We start from the raw sequence: 19,034 nt of genomic DNA, 5'->3' as shown, positions 1-19,034 counted from the left end.
TCATTCCTGCCACTACACTCACCATTTTATAGTTGAAGAAACTGAGTCTCAGAGCTTTAGCAAGTCCAGAAATGTTACTTTAGTAGAGATAGGAAGCCAGATCTCTTAATGTCGCTGCAGTATGCAGCCTTCCACTTGGTGACATATTGCTTGTTGTGCAGCCATTTACCTGACTCCATTCTGTATTCACTGAGAGTAGGAGTGTGTCTTCTATTCTCCCTCCTCCTGTACACATGGGGCTTGGCAGAAGGGCCCATGTCCTTTTTGGGTATCCACATCATGATTGTCTTGTTCACAGCACCAGTTGGGTTCAGGGGGATTGAGAGCAAGAAAGGCACTGTTGCTTATATTCCATCTCCAAAGGATATTTTGTTCAGGTTTGTTGTAAAAGTATTGGTTTTGAAATTGAAACAAAGAAGGTCTACTAAAGGGATGTCCCATTTGAATGGCTTCTCTTTTTTCAGGTTAAAAGCAATAACCACCAAGCTAACAGAAAGAAAACCCTCCGAAGAATATTGTAAAGGGCTCTGACAGGTTAAAACTGCTGGATAAATGCAGAATTTGCATGATAAAAACCTGAGTACAATGCTGATTATCATTCACTAGTAATAGGATTCCCTGAAAATCTAAAAATCTTAATTAAAAAAAAAACACATAATTTACTTTTGCTGTTAAGTGTAAACAGCAAATTGTAGTGTAAAAGCAATTGATTATTGCTTTCTTTAAATATACCTTGACCAACGTTGGCCTGGCTTCCTCCTGGAAAGACCATTCTCTGCCCTCAGGAAGACCTGAGTTTCTATGGGGAAGCTAACAGGCTGATAGATTAAGATATTAAGTGGTGATTCAAGCCAGGAGAGTGTCACAGGCACTCAATGAGCATGAAGAGTCAGGGCTGGTGAGGCGATGAACAGGGCCCTGCATGCCCTGGGCCACCCAGCTCTTCAGTCTCTTCTAGGCCACACCTGATGCTTATAGGTCTGGGAAGGAACCCGCTCTTTCACCCTCCAGGCAGTACCACTTCCTCTGCCTGAATGAAGGACCTGAGTTGCTCTCACCAACTCTGGACCCTCAGTCTCCACCCCAGAACTCCACAGGCAGAAAAAGACCAAGTCTCTTCAACACTTACCTCATCTGGGACTTTACTGTGATTGCCTTTCTCCACACACATTTGTGTCCCAATTCTAACCTGTACATACCTGAAATAGAATTCATGCAAACTTACTTTTTTTTTAATTAAAAAAACTGGGTTTGCTTACCAGATAGTGAGGTCTGTAAGGGAGCAGGCCTTATGTCTTAATTCACCCTCGTTTCCAGCACCTTGTAACTAACTGTTGACTGGGTAAGTGAACAAAGGAATGAATTGATTCAATGATGTGGCCTTGGGATCTGTGGGACTCTGAAGGTTCTGGAGAGGTTGGAAATGAGGTCAGCTAAGGGCCCAAAGTCAGCAGAGAGCGTTTACCACGTTGACCACAAGCTGAGACCAGCCTGCTTGCCGTGGACTTCTATGCTCTGGGAGAACCCAGCCCCTCTTTGTAATGTTGGGCCCTAGGACCCCGAACTGGAGGACTGGGCTAGCACGGAAAAAACCCAGTCTCTGAAACACCACTGAGCCCACGTGTCAAATTCATGAAAGGCAAACACTTGTGCTTGTTTTTCTGATTCTTTTTTCCTGCTGAGTTACTGCCTGCGAGAAAGTTGCTGCCAACCCATCAGTAAAGGCCCTGGTGTTTGGTATTGATCCACACTGAGATGCAGCCAGGCTGTGCAGATGCAGGGCTCGGCCAGGACATCCAGGCTGCTCGAGCCCCTTCAACAAGGAGACCCTGGGGCCAGTGCTCACTCTGCAGGCTGGCAGAGCAAATGCCTGCTTTTCTTGATTTGCAGTCTGGATTCATTGCACCTGGACAGGTACAGTCACTAGAGCCCTAGTCTCATAGTCATGTCTCCTTGATGTCTGGGGATGTGGGGCTGTCCTTGAAGACAAAGAATATTCTGGTCAATTCTTGGGGGAGTTTATTTGCCACATGATATATGTGTCCCACCACCAGTAATTGTTCAGGAAGGATGGGGTGAATCCCACATGCCCATTTGCTCCTTGCTTTATCTTTGTGCTGCCCAATAGGTCTTCCTCCGCCTCAGTAACTACTTTTTTCTAGAAAAAAAATTATTTATTTAGTAGAAGAACTGGAGTGTAGTCCAGAGCTGCGGGGGGATGAGAGGAGTCACCAGAGACAGAGTAGGGAGCACAGACAGATTTACTGAAATACGCTGCTGAGGGGAGCATCGGGGTGAGACAGGAGAGGTCTGCTGCACCAAATGTGGGATAGCTCCCTGACCGGGATAAAATTCATGCTGCAGCAGTGAGACTTAATCCCTAGGTCACCAGGGAGGTTCCTGTCTCAGTAATTTCTTTTCTCCTTTGGCAGCTTATGCATTTTTGTTCAAAAAGCTGAATTCATCTTGGGATGTGGTAGATCATGCATGGATGAAATGATACATCTGATCTCTGTCCAAGGAGTCATGATGAACTTGAAAGGTGACTGGGCCAGTGGATGGGACAGAGATAAACTTGGAATCTGCAGACAGCACAAGTCTGTCCGTGCTCCTTCCTAGGGGTTCGTGGGTGTTCTGTAAAGTCATGACTAGACCACAGTCTTAAATGAAGAACCTAACAGGTGCTCTGTGCTGTCTTTATAGCCTTACTGTAGTTCATCAACTCCAGGTTGACTACTGTTTTTTCAAATGTTGACATCTCTGAAATCAGGAGTGGTCTTATAATGATGACATTCTAGGTGTGACATGATGGGAGAATTATCTGTGTCATGCATTTGCCTGTTTGCTATCAGATTTGTTCTTACCCTTTCATTGCTTGACTCTGTAAGGTTGGCAAGGCAGTGGCTTTTAGCTCGGTACCACCAAGGAGAGGCCTCTCCACATGTTGTTTTACTTTTCCTTCTGTACCTTCAATCTCTTGACTTGGGTTAGGTATTTGACCACTTTAGAAATTTGCTTGGTGAGCTATATATGGAGGGTGACATGAAAGAATGCAGGTAGTGATTTAGCTTTGCATCTGGAATCTGGGAAAGGGACTGGAGGGCCCTTTGAAAGAAGGGGGCAGATCTCTTCAGCATGTCAATCACATCTGCTGCAAAGGCTCTTGTGAAATAAGCTTTAGTTTAGAGGGTGACATCGGAGAATTATTAAATAGGTTTTGAAAAACACACATCCTCTTGGATATATGTTATATTAGAGAAATGGATTCAAGTACATAGTCATCTCTTCGCCTCATTGCTAACTCTTTCTTCTAGAAATAACTAAAATTTACCAAATGCCTGCCTGACTAGGACACTGGAGATGCAAAGATGTGGAGGATTTGGCTGAAGTTCATAGGCTAGTGAGGGACAATGGAGTCTCAGCACATCTGTCTGTTGTTCATAGAGGAAAGCCAGGGAGAAAAACCCAGAATTAGTCTCAGGCAAAGTTAGTGCTGTAGTCTCACCTTCCTCTTTATAAAATGGAACCAGAGACCCACAGACTCTGCTGCCCACCTCCCAGGGTCCTTTGTTTTGTTGGGGTTTTAAATGAGAAATGACTCTGAAAGACTGTGTTTAGGAACAGGATCTGGTATTGTCATTCACTCTGTGTGTGTCCCTGTGCCCTCTTACCTGTATGTCCTGGCAAGGTAGAGTGGGAGCGATAGGAAGTATCAAAGAAGGAAAAGACTCCCCTCCCCCATGCCTTTAAGGGGCTTACACTCAAAATATGGATGGAAGTAGAAACAGTTTTAGCAAATATAGAACAAGATTAAATGACCACATTTGATATTCATTGGTTGGTCTTCTAGATGGTCTAAAAGTGGAGAGAGGAATGTGCATTTAAGTTGTAGAGCGACCGTTTGCTGTGAAGATATATCTACATTTTCATAGATGCCAGGATTAGAGAAACACAATCTGGTTCTTACGTTTCTAGTAGGATTTGCATTTTTAAGAACGACTTGAGGGTTTCCTTGAGTGTGGTTTGTTTTATTTATTTTGTAATTAAAAAATACATTGTCCATGTGGAAAATGTAGGAAATACATGAAAAATAATAACATTTAAAACTTTGCATTAAAGGATTAAAAATTGCCACATGTCCCCATCACTCAGAGATAATCCTAAAGGTATTTCAGAATTGTTCTATGCATATTTTTACATAATTTAGTTTGTACTGGATATGCAGCATATATCTTGGCTTTTTTTCACTTAAAATTATCATGTGAGCTTTTTTCCAGGTTATTAAAAACCCCACATAAGCATTGCCTTTAATGACTACATAATATTTCAATATATGAAGGTACCATAATTTATTTGCACAGTCATCTTGTCAGATATATTAGTGGCTTCCATTTTTTTCATTATAAATAATCTTGCTGTGAAAATTTTGTATCTCCTTTTATGTCCTTAGGATATAGCTCTAGAAGTGGTATCAAAGGATAAGGACATTTTAAGATTCTTGATACATTTGCCAAACTGCTTTCCAAAAGGGATCCATTGCTCTATATTCCTATTAATATATATTCTATTATCATTTTTCTTAGCAAGTATAAATAATATATAGTCAACTGCACATATTTAAGGTTTACAATTTGATAGTTTTGACAGACATCCACGAATCCATCATCATTACCAAGATAACAATTTCCAGATTTTTCCTCATGCTCCTATCTCTTTCTTCTCTGCTGCCCCTCCCCACCTGACTCCCACACCACAGGTAACTCCTGTTCTGTTTTCTGTTACTGTAGTTTAGTTGGCATGTTCCAGAATTTGTATAAATGGAATTATACAATATATTCTTTTGGTCTGGCTTCTTTTACTTGGCATAATTGTTTTTCGATTTAGCTGTTGTAGTATGTATTTATAGTTCAGTCCTTTTTATTACCGAATAGTATTCCACTGTACAGATGAACTACAATTAGTTTATCCATTCAGTGGATAGACTCTGGGTTGTTTCCACATAAAGCTTTGATGAACATTTGTGCATAAATTTTTAGTGAATATAAGTTTTAATTCCTCTTGGGTAAGATGCAAAATGGATGAGTCATATGTTTAAGTAACTAGCATCTTTTGTTAGTAGTAATTACCTCTTAGTATAAAACATTGATCATTAGTACAGTCATTATTTTATTATTTTAATTGACTCACTGAATACTGCACTGATTCTCTTATCAAACTTGAGAACCAGAAGGAGTGGAAATGAGGAGGGGGCATAGAGACCTCCTTCCTGTCATTCTTTTAGATGTTCACCAGAAAATAACCCAGGGGGTCACTTCTTCAGCCCCTGCTCCCTATACAGGCATCCGTCACCCTGGCTCTATTCATATTATACCTTCAGATGCCTCTCCATTATCCGCAGAACAACTGACACAGGTCCTTCTGCTCTTTAATTGGAATGTCCTGATTTTATTTAGCTTTCATTCTCTTTACAAGATTTTGTGATGCAGTGAACTTGTCCTCTTCCAGTCATATCACCTCCTTTTCCCCTTCTAAACCAATAGGCTTCCTAGTGCTAAGAGAGGGAGGAGGTGGCAGTGGCCTGCGAACTTCATGAAGGCACATTGGCCTTTCTTGTTTGTTGTCCTTCAGTAAGTAATTGTTGAACAAATGAATGTATGACTTTACACAAGGGATTAACTAAGCATCGTTAGCCTTCAGAGGAGGAAGGGGCCATAACTACCTCCCTTGGGCAGAGACAGTATCTTGAAACCTATAGCACACTTGTGAGAAAGTAATACAAGATAAAATATAAACAGTTAGATTGTGGTCCAGAGAGCAGTAGCAGCGGAAGGGGACATACTTCATGACATCAAAAGCTCTTGACAAGTATGTGGGCCAGAATTATTATCTCCATTTTTCTTATGAGGTAACAGATTCAGAGAATTTGAGAAACCTGTCCAAAAACCCTTTGCTAATATGGAGTGAGTTGACAAAATACACACCCTCTTTGGAGAACCTGGAAAGGCCTTGAAATGGCAAAAAAAAAAAAAAAAGTGATAGCGGGAAAAGTGATCCTTTTTTGTCCTCTGTGTGGTGTGAGACACTACTGTTATTTCATTGTCTTGCAACCATGGGTCCTGAGCTCTGAAAAGCAACTTCCTGTAACTGACAGGACCAACCCCTCTTCTGCTATTAATCCTGAGAGCACGTTTTCTGGCAAGGTCTGGACTGGGGCCATGTTCCTCTGCCCATCAAGGATGCCCAGCTGCCAGCGCTCAGCCTGGAGGCCTGTGTCCCTGCATCTGTGGTAACATACGAGTTAGGCAGATACACTGATATTGGCATGTTTTCTGTGCAAGTCTTTCCTCATTCTTTTCTTTGTCTTTAGCTTGGAATCACCTACCTCATTGATCTTAAAGAGACAAGTTTTGGATTTATCTGGTAATGCATTTTGGGGGTTTGCGTACTACCAGTTTTGTTTGTTTCTTTGTTTGGGAACTGCAGTGATATCCAGGACGCCCTCACATTCTTGGCTTCACTTTTTGGCTGTGGGAAGGATGATGGCTGTGGTTTTATGTCTCAGTATAGCTTGTCTGGACTGAGCTCTTCCTAGGCCAGCATCTTGCATGGCATCAGGCCAGGTGCTGGAATAGGGCCTTGCCCTTGAGAAGTCCTCTGCTTCCCAGGGCTAAGCCTAGTGCTTGACACCCAGGTGGAGCTCAGCAGATACTGGAGCCTTACAGGTGGGGGGCATAGATGGCATCATCAGAGCAGGTCTGGGAGCTGTTACTCCCACTCCCTACACTCACTTTACCTTAGGGCAGAAGATCCCCAACTTCCTCAGCTCAAAGCATACTTTGTACTTATTTTTGGGGTGTCCTTAGGTTAAAAGGTATGCCCAAGTGTTCTGCTTATTAAATTCATCCCCCAATGTAGTCAATAGTTACGTTCTAACAACTTAACGTGCCTCTAGGGCGCTGTACATCCCAGACCATGGAACCACAGGGGCACTGCCACCCTCAGGTCTGTTCTACCTGATCTTTATACAATGCGCTCCCTCTTGGTCACAGCAATCCTGGAAACCCAGATGCACACAGACGTGGCATCACGGAAGGAACACAACAATCTAACGCTGAAAGCTGCCTTGAGCTTGTCATGTGCGTGGTGTCTGATAGATGCCACTGTATTATATTTTCCTCAATGTTGAAAATACCCAGTCATGTGGCTATGAGTTTATTCTGGGTCCCTTGGCTGCTTCAATGCAAAGTTTGGGAACCATGGTCCTAGTGTCACTTGGGTCAGCTTACCTCATTTTTGTTCTGTCTCGGGGATTGGAGCCCTGCAGAAAGTGTTTGAAGGGGCCCCTGTTCTAGTCGGTGAGGGGGATGCCTGAGCCATGACACTGTAAGCCAGTCTGGGCTGTGCTGGAGTTGGTGCAGGTGTTAGGCACGGGTATGAAGAGCTGGTTTCATCTAAGAGAGTGCATGTGAGATCGGGCAGGCACAGGGTATGGGTTAAGCACATGACCTTATCCAACCTGGAGACTCAGAGGAAGCTGTGGGATGGAGGTGACCCTGAGCTGGAGCGGGGAAGGGAGAAGCATTCAGAGATGGCAGTGCCACTGGACCTCCGCACCCAGTGTGGCATCAAGCCACGCTGGGGGAGCTCTGGAGACTGCACAGTGGGAGGAAGGTCTGCATTTCCGGGGCTGATGCCCTCTGCAGAGCCAGGAAGACATGTCCATGCACAGAGAGCCGTCTCCTGGCCTCTCCCTGTGGCCGCCCGACTGCAAACCTAGCCTGTGGGGATTTTTCTTCTCTCCTTCCTCATTTTTCACTTAAACAAAAGAGAGATGCATTTTCCCACAGCTATAAGCTTCTGTTTCCAGCGGCTTTAATTTCACCTCCCAGCCACGTGGCGCTGGCCCTTGCAGAGGCCTGGCTTCTCTCTCATCGATCGGGGAATGACCTGCTTTGTCCTTCAGAAGAGCGAGTTGACCAATGCCCTGTGCTGTTGCTGCCGGCACCCCATTCATCTTGATGGCAGGCTTCAGACAACACCACGTGGTTCATATTTTCTACTTTGCAAGTTTTCTTCCATGATTTCATTTAATGGGCTTTTGATTGAGTGCCCCCTCCTTGATCCCCAGAAAGTTTACACAGTGTCATTTTAGTAAAGAGAATGCTTTTCCATAATTCTGTTCAAAGGCCATTTAAAAGAATGAATGAAAGGCTCTGTCATTTGCCCAAGTCTGGTTACAGGTGGTAGTTGGTTCTGCAGATGAGGGGCTGGTCCTTTGACAACAGCACTGCCCAAGCCGACCTCCCTGCCTTTTTACATCCAGTGGCATCTCTCACCACCTTTGCAAAGGCCCAGAGAGGGCCAGGGTGCAGCAAGGGGGTGTTGGGCTCTTTGAGTCAGCCTCAGGGCCTGCGTAGCTTGTCTGTCTGGGCTCTGGCATTCTTCCCAGGTGTGGGATGGGAACGGCAGCCTCTACCCCTGGATCCTGGGCTTTCAGTCTTGGGGCCTCTGCTTTGGTGGGAGGGTAAATGTAAAGCTCCATCACTAAAGCAGGCAGCTAGCCCTGTTACATGGTATCAAGAGAAAGGGAGGTGATCACCTTTCTTTCTTTGCATGCCAACCTCAGGTCAACCAGCCCTCTTGAGAATCTGGTGAGGCACCAGAGCCTAGCTTTCTTCCCTTCTGGGGTGTGTTCTTCTTTCTTGCAGGGTGCAGGAATCCCCGAGAAACCTTGCTTTCTCTAGCACTGCTGTATCCTCCTGAAGCTGACAAAACAACAGGGAAAGCCTGGGCCCCATGGGACCAGTATTACTACCCAAGGTGATCTTAGCGTTGGGAGGGGCCTGTGGAGGATGACACTGATTCCAGTCTCAGCCCTGGCCTGGGGTGACTGTAGCAGCTTCCTACTCAGCCCATGGCATCTGCTCTCTCCCTGAAATCTGCAGTGCATCACCCTGTCTGCAAACACCGGCATTGTCCTCAAATCCAGACCTCACTGAGCCACTCTCTTGTTAAAATCCCTCAGACACTCAATCATGTGAAGGATAGAGTCCAGGCTCCTTCACCGGTCCTTTATATTCCAGCCCCTGCTTCACACTCGGCCCTGTGGTTGTTTGTACTTTCCATGCATGCACCTCGATGTGTGGAAATGTATTTTCTCCTGTTCTTGCTGCTGCTGCTTCCACTACCTGATGGTGATTTGTTCCTGCTGCCTCCTACCCAAACTGCTTGCTAATTCAGATTCATCTTTTCAGCCTCAGGCTCCACCCCCTCCTGAAAGCCCTCCAGGTTGTTGCTGGTTGAGATGCCGTCCCTTGGAGCATGAACGGTGTTGCACTCTCATGGCTTATTTCTTTATTAACTTCTCTCTTCCAGGAGAGCATGAGACAGTTGAAGTCAATGGTTACTTACATTCTTTATCGATACATATGTGCTTGTTGGACTGAATGAGTGAAAGGAGGGTGCCCAGCGTCTGTGGCTGAGTCATTTTGGGGTCTGTTTGCATGAAGTGGCAGGTACCACATCAGGTCAGAGGATTGAGGAGGGTCACAAGTAAAAGTAAGATAGAGGGCAGCCCCTACCAGGCAGTCTGGCTCCTAAAGTTGTCCCCACGGGGAATGCAGAGGGTAAATCAGAAAAGGAGGCTGTGTAGGGAGTAGATGTGGGGAAGAATGTTGGGGTGGAAGAAGACTGCCGCTTATGATGGGTCCGGCAGATAAATCTCTGGGGTAGGGCCTGGCTGGTTCCCATACCAAAACTCCTGAAACATGCCCTGATTGTGACAGAGTCAGACACTGACTTGGAAACCACAGCAGTGATGGGTGAATGGGTTGAATTTGGGGAGCAGTGGAATAAAGGCTACTTTGGAGAGATCTTGTGAGGGTGAAGCCTCCTCCATTCTTCTGCCTTCTTTCATGACTGGTGTTGTAGCAACCTGCAAGGTAACCTCACTTTTAAAGTTGTGCCACCTGGGATCTGATTAATTCAGTTGGTTATGTCTCCATCTGACCTCCTGGGGATGTGTGAACAACACCACACTGTTGATATTTTCTACTTTGCAAGTTTTCCTCAGTGATTTCATTTAATGGACTTTTGAGATTGAGTGCCCACCCCCCTTGGGCTCCAGAAAGTTAACATGGTGTGATTTGGTAAAGAAAATGCTTTTTTATAATTCTGTTCAAAGACTGTTTGAAAGAATAAATGAAAGGTTCTGTCATTTGCCAAGTCTGGCTGCAGGAGGTGGATCTGCAGGTGAGGGACTGGCACTGACTGGTCCTTGGGCAATAGTGCTGCCTGAGCCAACATGGACATTAGCTAAGAAGTCATCAGTGGTGGTCACTGTCATCGTCCAGCTGCACCCAGTAACACCCACGCTTCAGCGGAAGGACCAGCAGAGGACAGTCCTATTTGTCCTGGGGAGCTAGCCAAGGGAATTTAGCATGTGGAACTTGAGGCAGTGTAGGAAAAGTTCCACCCTTTTCCTGGGAGCTTAACTGCACTTTTTTGCATGATGTGGGTATGATGTGCCTCTCTATCTTTATTCCCGTTTTTGGAAAGGCTGTTTTGTTATTAAAAGTGGATGACGATTTACTCTTTGTCTGAAAAATGGGAACTCCTGGTCTCCCAGGAATAAAATATTCCAAATGGTTTTTGAATGATTTATAGTCACAGCAAATAGTTATTTACAAATGATGAAATGGCTCCATGTTTTCACACATCTCTGCTAACACTTACACATGAGGACAAACTACTCTTGCCAAGTGGCCCTGCTGGTTCTGGTGGGGGGATGAGAGCCATGTGAGATGATTCACACCTGTTAGGCCCCAGGGTCTCTCATTCAGCTTTTCTGAAATTGAGAGCATGAATGCAGGATGTTGGGTTTGCTGAATTAATTTATAACATGGAATCGTATTATGTGATCCTTTCCAAATTATACAGCCTCCTCTTCTACAAATTCTAGTTTGTTGTGAAGATAAAAAAGGAGGTGGATATGTATAGTACACACATATATATATACACACATATACCCATAAACATATTTACCTATCTATGTATATATCTGTATCTCTATGTATGTACATATGTAGGTATGTATGTATCTTTATATCTATACATTCATCTATACTATATCTGTCTGCATACTACAGACACAATGAAATATATGACATAATAAAAATCTTTAATAATGGGCCTCCCTGGTGGTGCAGGGGTTAAAGTCTCTGTGCTATCAAGCTCTTACCAGCCACTGTGGCCTGAGTTCGATCCCCAGCCAGAGAGCTAACCCACATGGCCCAGCAGACCTCTCCTGTCTCTCCCACTGCTCCCCTCAGCAGTGTATTTCAGTAGCTCTACCTGTTCTGCTCCCCACTCTGTCTAGAATAGTTGGGAAGCCCAAATGGGAGTCTCCATGTGGAAGGCTTATACACCCCCTTGATCGTGTGTCACTTTAAGAATTTAGCACTCACATTGTTGGCTATAGGGACTAAAGAATTAAGTAGAAGCCACAGAGTAAACTGGAGAACAGAATTAGCTCAAATTCTGCAGTTGCAAGGAGTGGGCCCCTCAGATCTGTGGAATACCAGTTGGTGGAATTCTGGGAACAGTTGAGGATTAGATCTTTTTGTATTGTTTTCCCTGTGTTACCCAAGTTTCAAGAAAAAGAATTGATTGAGGACTCTTGGTATAAACATTATAATACTCATGACTGCCATCATCCACTAGCTCCAATAACTAACTTCTTTTCTTTTTTTTTTTTTAAAGAGGAAACTTTTTACACAGAAGCTAACTTTTTTATGAGTTTGTGTTCTGTTTAGCTTGGCTCTTGAAGTATTCCAGAAACTCAATGCACAGAATATATTGCTGTATAAAATAAGGGGAAAATGTAAAAAGGAAACTGAGTATGTTTTAAGAAACTCGAATGAAAAAATATTGACATTTTAATTCAAATTAATGTTGGTAAGTCTGTTCTCTAGCAGCAGTAAAAGACATAAACTCTTTTTATTTGTTCATAACTTTGAGCTATAAAAGACATCATTATTAATAGCTTTTCTCATATGGCAGCATAGGCTTCAAGTTTAAGACCTCGAAAATGTAAAGAAAACATGCAGAGTATTAATAAAATCTGGAAATTATGTAAGGCTTTTGTATGTCATGCTTTTTCACACTTCGGAAGACATTTACACGCATTCTCTCATTGAGACTAGGACTTTGCTAAGATGGGCAGGGAGGTTTTCATTGTCTCCATCCTTCAATGCTGGATACTAAACTATGGAGAGTGAAGTGACTTGCCCAAGGTTACCTACATAGTGACTGGGCTGGTGATAGAAGTAAGGACTTCACATTGTTAGTCACAGCCAAGTCTTGTCCCTTTTGTCATCTGGAGCTTCTTACTCCTTCCAGCCTCCCTACCCTATCCTGGATCAGTTATTAATTGTGGGCAAGTTGCATCCCCCACCTAGTTGAGCTTTCATCCTAATCTATCCCACCACTCGGTCATTTTCTTGCTGTATAGCACATCTCAAGGATCTCTACTGTGCCATGGTCAGATGACTCTTCCAAGAGCATATCCACAGTCATGCCATCGCCAGGTGGAAAATCTTCAGGGGCACATCCCTAAATCATCCCTTCTTCCCACACCCACCTGTCTTTCTAACCTACCTTTGCCTACTCTCTACTAGTCTTCTAAGCTCCAGCCTAAATGAGTGGTTGCTTTCCCTTGGATCCTGCCAGCTCTCCTGCCTCCCTGCTTGGTGCCTCCTGTGCCCCCACCATGCTCTGGGCATCTATGGCTCTGGACCCCATTGAAATGAGACTTTCTGAAAGAAACCATCATCTGCTTACCCCAAATTCGGGGCTCTCTCTTTCCTTGAACTCAGTAGCCCTTTGAACCTACATCATGACGTTGATTGACTCCTCTGTGATATTGTAGTTGGCCTTGTTCCCTTATCAGAGTCTGTGAACACTTGAATGCATAAATCTACAGAGAGAGTGAGATAAAGGATGGTCACCACTTCTGGAGCCAGGCCCATCTGCATTCAAGGCACCATAGTCCCCTTCCAACAACCAGGGGAACTTCAGCCATCTAAGGCCTTTGCTAGAATTGATTGGGGCTTTAAGAAAAGATTCTACCCACATCCCACTCTGAGAGATTTGCTGTGATTTGGACTGGGGCTTGGCCTGTGCATTGAGATTTTCAAAAACTCGTCAGATGATTCTGATGAGCAATAAAATTGGAGCCATTGATTGAACCTGTCTGAGTGGGTAGGTTAGAACTCACCCTCAGAGAAAACATATCTCGCCCAGAGTTCCTGGCATGGCAGGAGATGGCATGAATACAGCCATCTGGTAGAGTATGCTCTCCATCTACTGCCAACAAGTGAGGGCCACTATACCTGATTCCACACTATTGCCTCCAGAGCTCCTGAGACAGTGTTCCTGACAGACTAGGTGTTTGAAGTTGAATTCTAAAATGTGACAGATAAAGAAAGCATGGGCCTTTGACAGATGTGTGATGTCAACCTCTGGTGACTGTTTTGGTGACTGCACTTGCTGCAAGGTGGCCAGTAAACTGCTTTATGTGGCTCATCCTGAATACAGCAGCCAATGGCTGGTGGGCCCTCCACCCCTGGAGGTATGAGTGGGAATTCTGCCTGAGACTGCCTCTATGAGCCACAGAAGGCATTAGGCAGGGGGTGGCGCTGTTGTTTCCGGGGGAATTGCTACCTCTGGCTTCACCCAGTTGTGATGGTTCAGGGTCTGGGTGGGGCTACGTGTTTACAAATAACTTTTAAATGTGATAATGGGATTCGACTTCTGGAATGACAGAGGAATGATGGCAAGACCCATCGTACACCTGCCCTTTACCCCTGCCAATGTGTCACCCTGTGTTATGTGGGACTGATGGTCTTTGCAAAAACTTGGAGAGGCCGCTCTGCCTTGAGTGGTGAATTGTTGCCTTGAGGATATTAATCACAAGAGAAGATTATGGTTTTGAACTCTCAGGCTTTCTTCTTGGCATTCATTTGCTCTTTTCAAGACTGCATAGCTATTAGTAGTCCTTCCGGATGGCAGAAAGAAAAAGAAATGACCGCTGAAGATTTGGGATCTTAGTGCAGTTAACTAAAATGCTTATAGAATAAATAGTACCTCTGATTATGTGGGGTATTGAAAGGCTCCAGTGCTCCACAGAACTGGAGAGAAATGAGATGAGAGGCCTCATAAAAGAGCAGTCAATTATTTTAAAGATGACTTGGCATCTTTTAATTTCTCATCAGGTAATGAAATATCTATTTGAACCTGAGGCTGTTGTATCATTTTTGGAATATTCAACAAAACGTATTCACTTATTGAGAACTTATTGAGACACTTATTGAGAACTCTCCTGTGCCAGGCCCTGGGCTGGGGGGTGAGAGGCACAGACGGATGCCACACGGACACTGCCCATGGGGAGATCAGTGTCTCCTGGGAAGAGGTGTAGGATGGAGAGCTATGCAGACTTCTTGGAGATAGTGGCCTGAGGTAGGCAGGCAGGAAGTAGGGGTTATCTGGACGGGAGGAGCTGTTGAACAGGATAAGGGGAGTGCATCCTCATGAGCCGGGCTCACCACAGTGGCAGGGCTGGGAAGGACTTGAGCTTTCTTGGTCAGCAGGCAGTAGGGTCAGGGGGACAGGAACCACAGGTCTAGGAGCCTGCTCTGCCTCATCCTGTGTGTGACATCAGACATCAAGGCCCACTGGACTCCAGGGTCATCACCTGCCAAATGCAGCCTCTGTTAGTATCTGAATCTCTGATTGCAGGTGCTGGGGAGGGTCAGGGAGAATCTGCATCTGCAGAGACTTCCTGGGGAGGAGAGGGTTTGATAGGACCCTGGGGTTGTAGAGTTCACAGTTTGGGAGGTCCTCTTTTCTTCCAATAGGCCTCTGTCCTTCCTGCGAACTGTAGGCAGGGTCTGTGTGAAGAAGCGTACGATGATGTTATTATGAGCATCTCTCTGAGGATTTGAATTCTCTGTAAGATCTAAGTTTAGGGGAGAGGAGAGGACATGGGTTGTGGGCCCTGAAGGTGGGCTGCATATTAAGCCCTGTCACTTGCTGATGGTACCACCTAGTTCTTTCTCAGAGTCTTGCCTCTTCCCCAGCAAAATGAAGGTAATTCCAGTTACTCAAAGGCTTATGAGGATTCCATGAGATCATCGATGAAAGCGTTAGCAGAAAGCACAGGCTCTGGCCAGTACTCAGTCAACAGATGCTAACTGTTCCTGCAGTGAAAGGGCTGCATGATAAGGAGGATGGGGGACAAAGTCAGAGGTGCACCCCAGAGTTCAGGATGAGGGTTGTGAGGATTACAGAAGCCTTGCTTTCTCCTTCTTTGCCTTATAGTTAGTTCTCAGTAGTGTTTATTGGATGACTAACTAGATGGATGAATGAATGAGCAAATGAATGAATGAATGAATAACAAAAATAGTCCTCTGGTATTTTTTGCTAGGAATTTTGTCTGCACACCTATCTTTATTGTTAGAAATTAATTGCTTCTGTAGTCTGCCTTGAAGAATAGCAGGGATTCCTGTGGATTTTTACACATGAGTAGGGTGTTGGGGACTAGGGTCCTGGTCAGGCTGGTGGGGAAGGAATCCACCCATTATGAACTGAGTGCTCAGGGGCTGCAGCCCTGAGAGGTCCGTGACAGGGTGAGGTCTGCTGAAGCTATGCCCACGCTTGGGCCAGGTTTTCTTTATTGCTGAGGAGATACTTTCTCTTCTGTGACTGGCTTTGGGAGGCATGTCTGGCAGGGAAGCAAGCAGGAGACTGGCCACCCACATGGCATCCCAGCCACAGCCTCCAGAGAAGCTGATACCACCATTAGACACTCAGATGGGGGTGGATGACTCGTCTCAGAGGATGGCTTCAAGAGGGGGGCTGATTGACCCAGTGGCATATGTTGAGACAATGAGGGCTAAAGCCTGCCCTCAGGAACAAAGGGCTCAGCTGGCCTGCAGCAGCTGAAATTGGTGTGGGACAGAGGGAGACCAAGGACTCCAGGTGCTGACCCTGCCTGACTGGGGCAGGTTAGCATTTTCCAGCAGCTGATGTTGCCCACTCTGGCAGGTTTCTGGGAAAGCATGGGACCTCAGGTTATGGTGGGAGGAAGAATTCAGGTTGGAATTTATGAAGTCAGGTGCTGGGGATTGAGATGGAAGCTGCTGAATTATCCATGATAACCCAGTCTTTGTTATTTCTGTCCCAAGTGGCCAATTTTGCAGATCTGCCCAGGCCCAAGGTGCTTGTAGGCCTAAGAGAAAGAAATTTGATATAAACATTATGGGGCAACTTTGCAATGGAAAGCTGCAGTTTTGGAGCTTCAGGATGACACTCTTGGGTGAGAACAGGTCAGTAATGAGGCTGTCCCTCTGCACCCCTCCCCACTTCTAGATATGGTCCCAAATTGTTATTAGTTGTCTCGTTTGGGGATGGTATGAGATGTTGGAGGGGAGGTGGTACTCCAGGCCCAATTTGTGCTCTGCTTCCCCAGAGGTCATGGGGTAATCTTCCTGAAGTCCTGTGCAGGGGAGAAGGGGTGTCTGTGGAAGAATAGCAACATCTTTCCAGGAGCTGCACTGGTCGAATTTGCATTCTTGCTAAATGTTTTACAGCAAATGTTGCACTGAGTAAATTGAAATTGGGCAGGAAGGTTTTTAACCAATTCATCAGTCCAAGTAAATCCCTGTTAAGAAGTAGAAATGAGCTCTCATGGGGATAATAGCCATAGGAAAACAAAGTACAATAATATTCTTCTGCTTCCAAATTATATATAAAATCAATTGCTGGTTCCCTGCTAAAAAGTCTAGTGCCTTGCACTGTAATTTATTCTGGGAGACCAGACATGAGGGGTTTTGGTATGCTCGCAGACCTCTGGCCCCATGCTGAGGTCTTGATTGTTGGCTTCAGAGAAATGAGTTGAGGAGGGTGTGCTGCTTGCCTGGGAGGACCTGAGTGCTGGACTTGAAGGAAGAAAGGGGAGCACCCACCCTGAGCACAGCCGGGCCAGGGCTCCTGCTCTATCTCATTTAATGGAGGTAATCTGTGACTCTGCAGAGGAGGGTGTGGGACTAAGTGAGGAAGTATCTCCTGCAGTGCCTGTCAGCTGGTTGAGATGTGGGACTTGCAGCCTCGGCTCTGGACTGATCCCTGAGAGCTAATGCAGGCCTAGAGGGGAGCACAACCTCAGAAATTGGGGCTAGGCTGTGGGTAGGAGAGACCCAAAAACATCCAGATAAACACCCACAGATGCTGAGATGGGGATGCTGCAGAGCTTGAGCTGACTCTTGTGCTCTCCCTCAAGGCAGGGTCATTGGTAATGGCATCCACTGGCCCCCCAGAGCAGAGGAGGTGTCTGTTAAGTGTTAATGCACCTGTGAATGACAACATTATTCCTGTTATAAATTGCAAACATGAAATAGCAGCAAGGGTAGAGACCATTCAATTCAATCAGGACTATGGGGCTGATGGAGACGTTACAAAATACAACTCAGGACATCTTAGTTCTCAGGAAAGACCTGTTGACACATGTAGAGATAAAGGTAACAAACCTCAGGTTTCTTGAACATCATTTCACTACTAGTGGCCCAGCATCCAGGCCAGACTGATAGGTCATGGTGCTCCCTGCGTGCTTGTCCAGTGAACGGATGGATGTATCAGAATCACCCAACACCATGTGCAGCCCCTTTTCCCCACCTTTCGGGAGCCGGCTGCCTCTGACCAGTTATTCAAACAGCAAGCAGCCAGGCCGCCAGCCCTCCACCGGGTTCTTACAGCATATCAGCCTTCCTTCCCAGAATTCTTGTGACAGCTTGGAGGCAGACCCTAGGGTACAGAGATGGAGACTTGGGGGTTGCAGTAAGCTTACTTTTTCAGGGAGTAATTTCAAGTTAAAACACTGAAGAATACAGCTAACCCCATTGCCAGGACCCATGTTTCAGAATCCATCCAAATATCTGAGGACGGTCAGAGCCAGCAGATCAGCCTGGAAGCTGTGGGAGGAGCTCATTCCGCTCCCCTGGGGATGGTGCCCTTTACTCCAGACTGGCATCCCCTGACCCCCTCCCCTGGGACCACCCAGGGGTTAAGGCTCAGCCGGGATGGGCAGAGTCATCCAAATTTGCACAAATGTGAAAATTAAGGCCAGAATGACTAATTTGCCACTTTAGGGAGCAGCTGCTGTGCTAGAGGCTCAGGGCCAGTGCTGCTCTTGTGGAATCTCACAGAATCCTCCAGGCATGCAGGGAGTAGGCTCATCTGTGCTCTCCTCAGTGTACACATGGGGAACTGGAGCTCAGGGACCTCCCGCAGTGTGTCCGGCACCACTCGGCCTATTATGATTGAGCCAGGATTCACATGGAGTCTGCCTGAGACCCAGTACCTGCCTTTCCTGCATTTCCCAGAGTGCCAGTCAGCAGTCCTGTGGATTTACCCTCAGGGATGTCTGGGTCAGAAGAAAGGGCAAAGGTCTGGGTCCTAAAAGAACCCAATAGACAACTCATCTCACCTCTCCAAGCCTCTTCTTCCAACATGCTCAGGTCGATGACTCTGCAGGTGTTGGCTTACTGCCATGTTTATATTGGTGTATGTGAGTGTGTATGCATTGGCAAGTTAGAGACCTGTAATCTTCCCGGACAGTCACACTTCCTGGGTGGCACTCTGTTCCTTTGCAGACCTCCAATAGTGCAGCGCCCACCTCTCCATCTGCCTCCTCACCTCCTCTTCAGGTGGCAAGCTGACCTTGGCTTGGGAAGGACCAGCAGCCTCTTGCAAATAGGAATCAGTGGGAGAGAAAAAACAAAACTTTCAGCCCTCCATGTCCCGCCTGGCAGTGCTAATGGTCGAATTATAGGTGAGAATGGGAGTTGGTGGGTATTATGCCTGCAGTTTTCTCATGTCTTCTTGGGTCCTTGTCTGATCTCTCATCCCCATAACATCTCTTTCACCAAAGAACCGGTGATGTTTAAGAGTCCAGGCAAGCCCACTCGAGGTTATGATAG

At 45.7% G+C, this 19,034-nt stretch overlaps 1 protein-coding gene across 2 annotated transcripts in view; it reads left to right on the top strand.

Moving 5' to 3' along the window:
- The window catches only part of CLSTN2 (calsyntenin 2), a 635,260-nt gene that overhangs the window by 21,160 nt on the left and 595,066 nt on the right, over window positions 1–19,034 (top strand). The window contains exon 1 of one of the 2 annotated variants that reach the window (XM_054700776.1): window positions 11,207–18,886. The exons of the other annotated variant lie outside the window; for it this stretch is intronic. Coding sequence (XP_054556751.1) covers window positions 18,475–18,886 — 412 coding nt within the window. The 5' untranslated portion in view covers window positions 11,207–18,474. Of the gene's footprint in view, window positions 1–11,206; window positions 18,887–19,034 lie in introns of those variants that run through there. 2 annotated transcript variants of the gene reach the window in all.

This window comes from Talpa occidentalis, unplaced genomic scaffold, assembly GCF_014898055.3.
Source record: "Talpa occidentalis isolate TD23 unplaced genomic scaffold, MPIMG_talOcc4v2.1 talOcc4.4, whole genome shotgun sequence".
Lineage (NCBI taxonomy): Eukaryota > Metazoa > Chordata > Mammalia > Eulipotyphla > Talpidae > Talpa > Talpa occidentalis.
The sequence above is the reverse complement of the archived record's forward strand: the minus strand, read 5'-3'. Positions and strand labels throughout refer to the sequence as shown.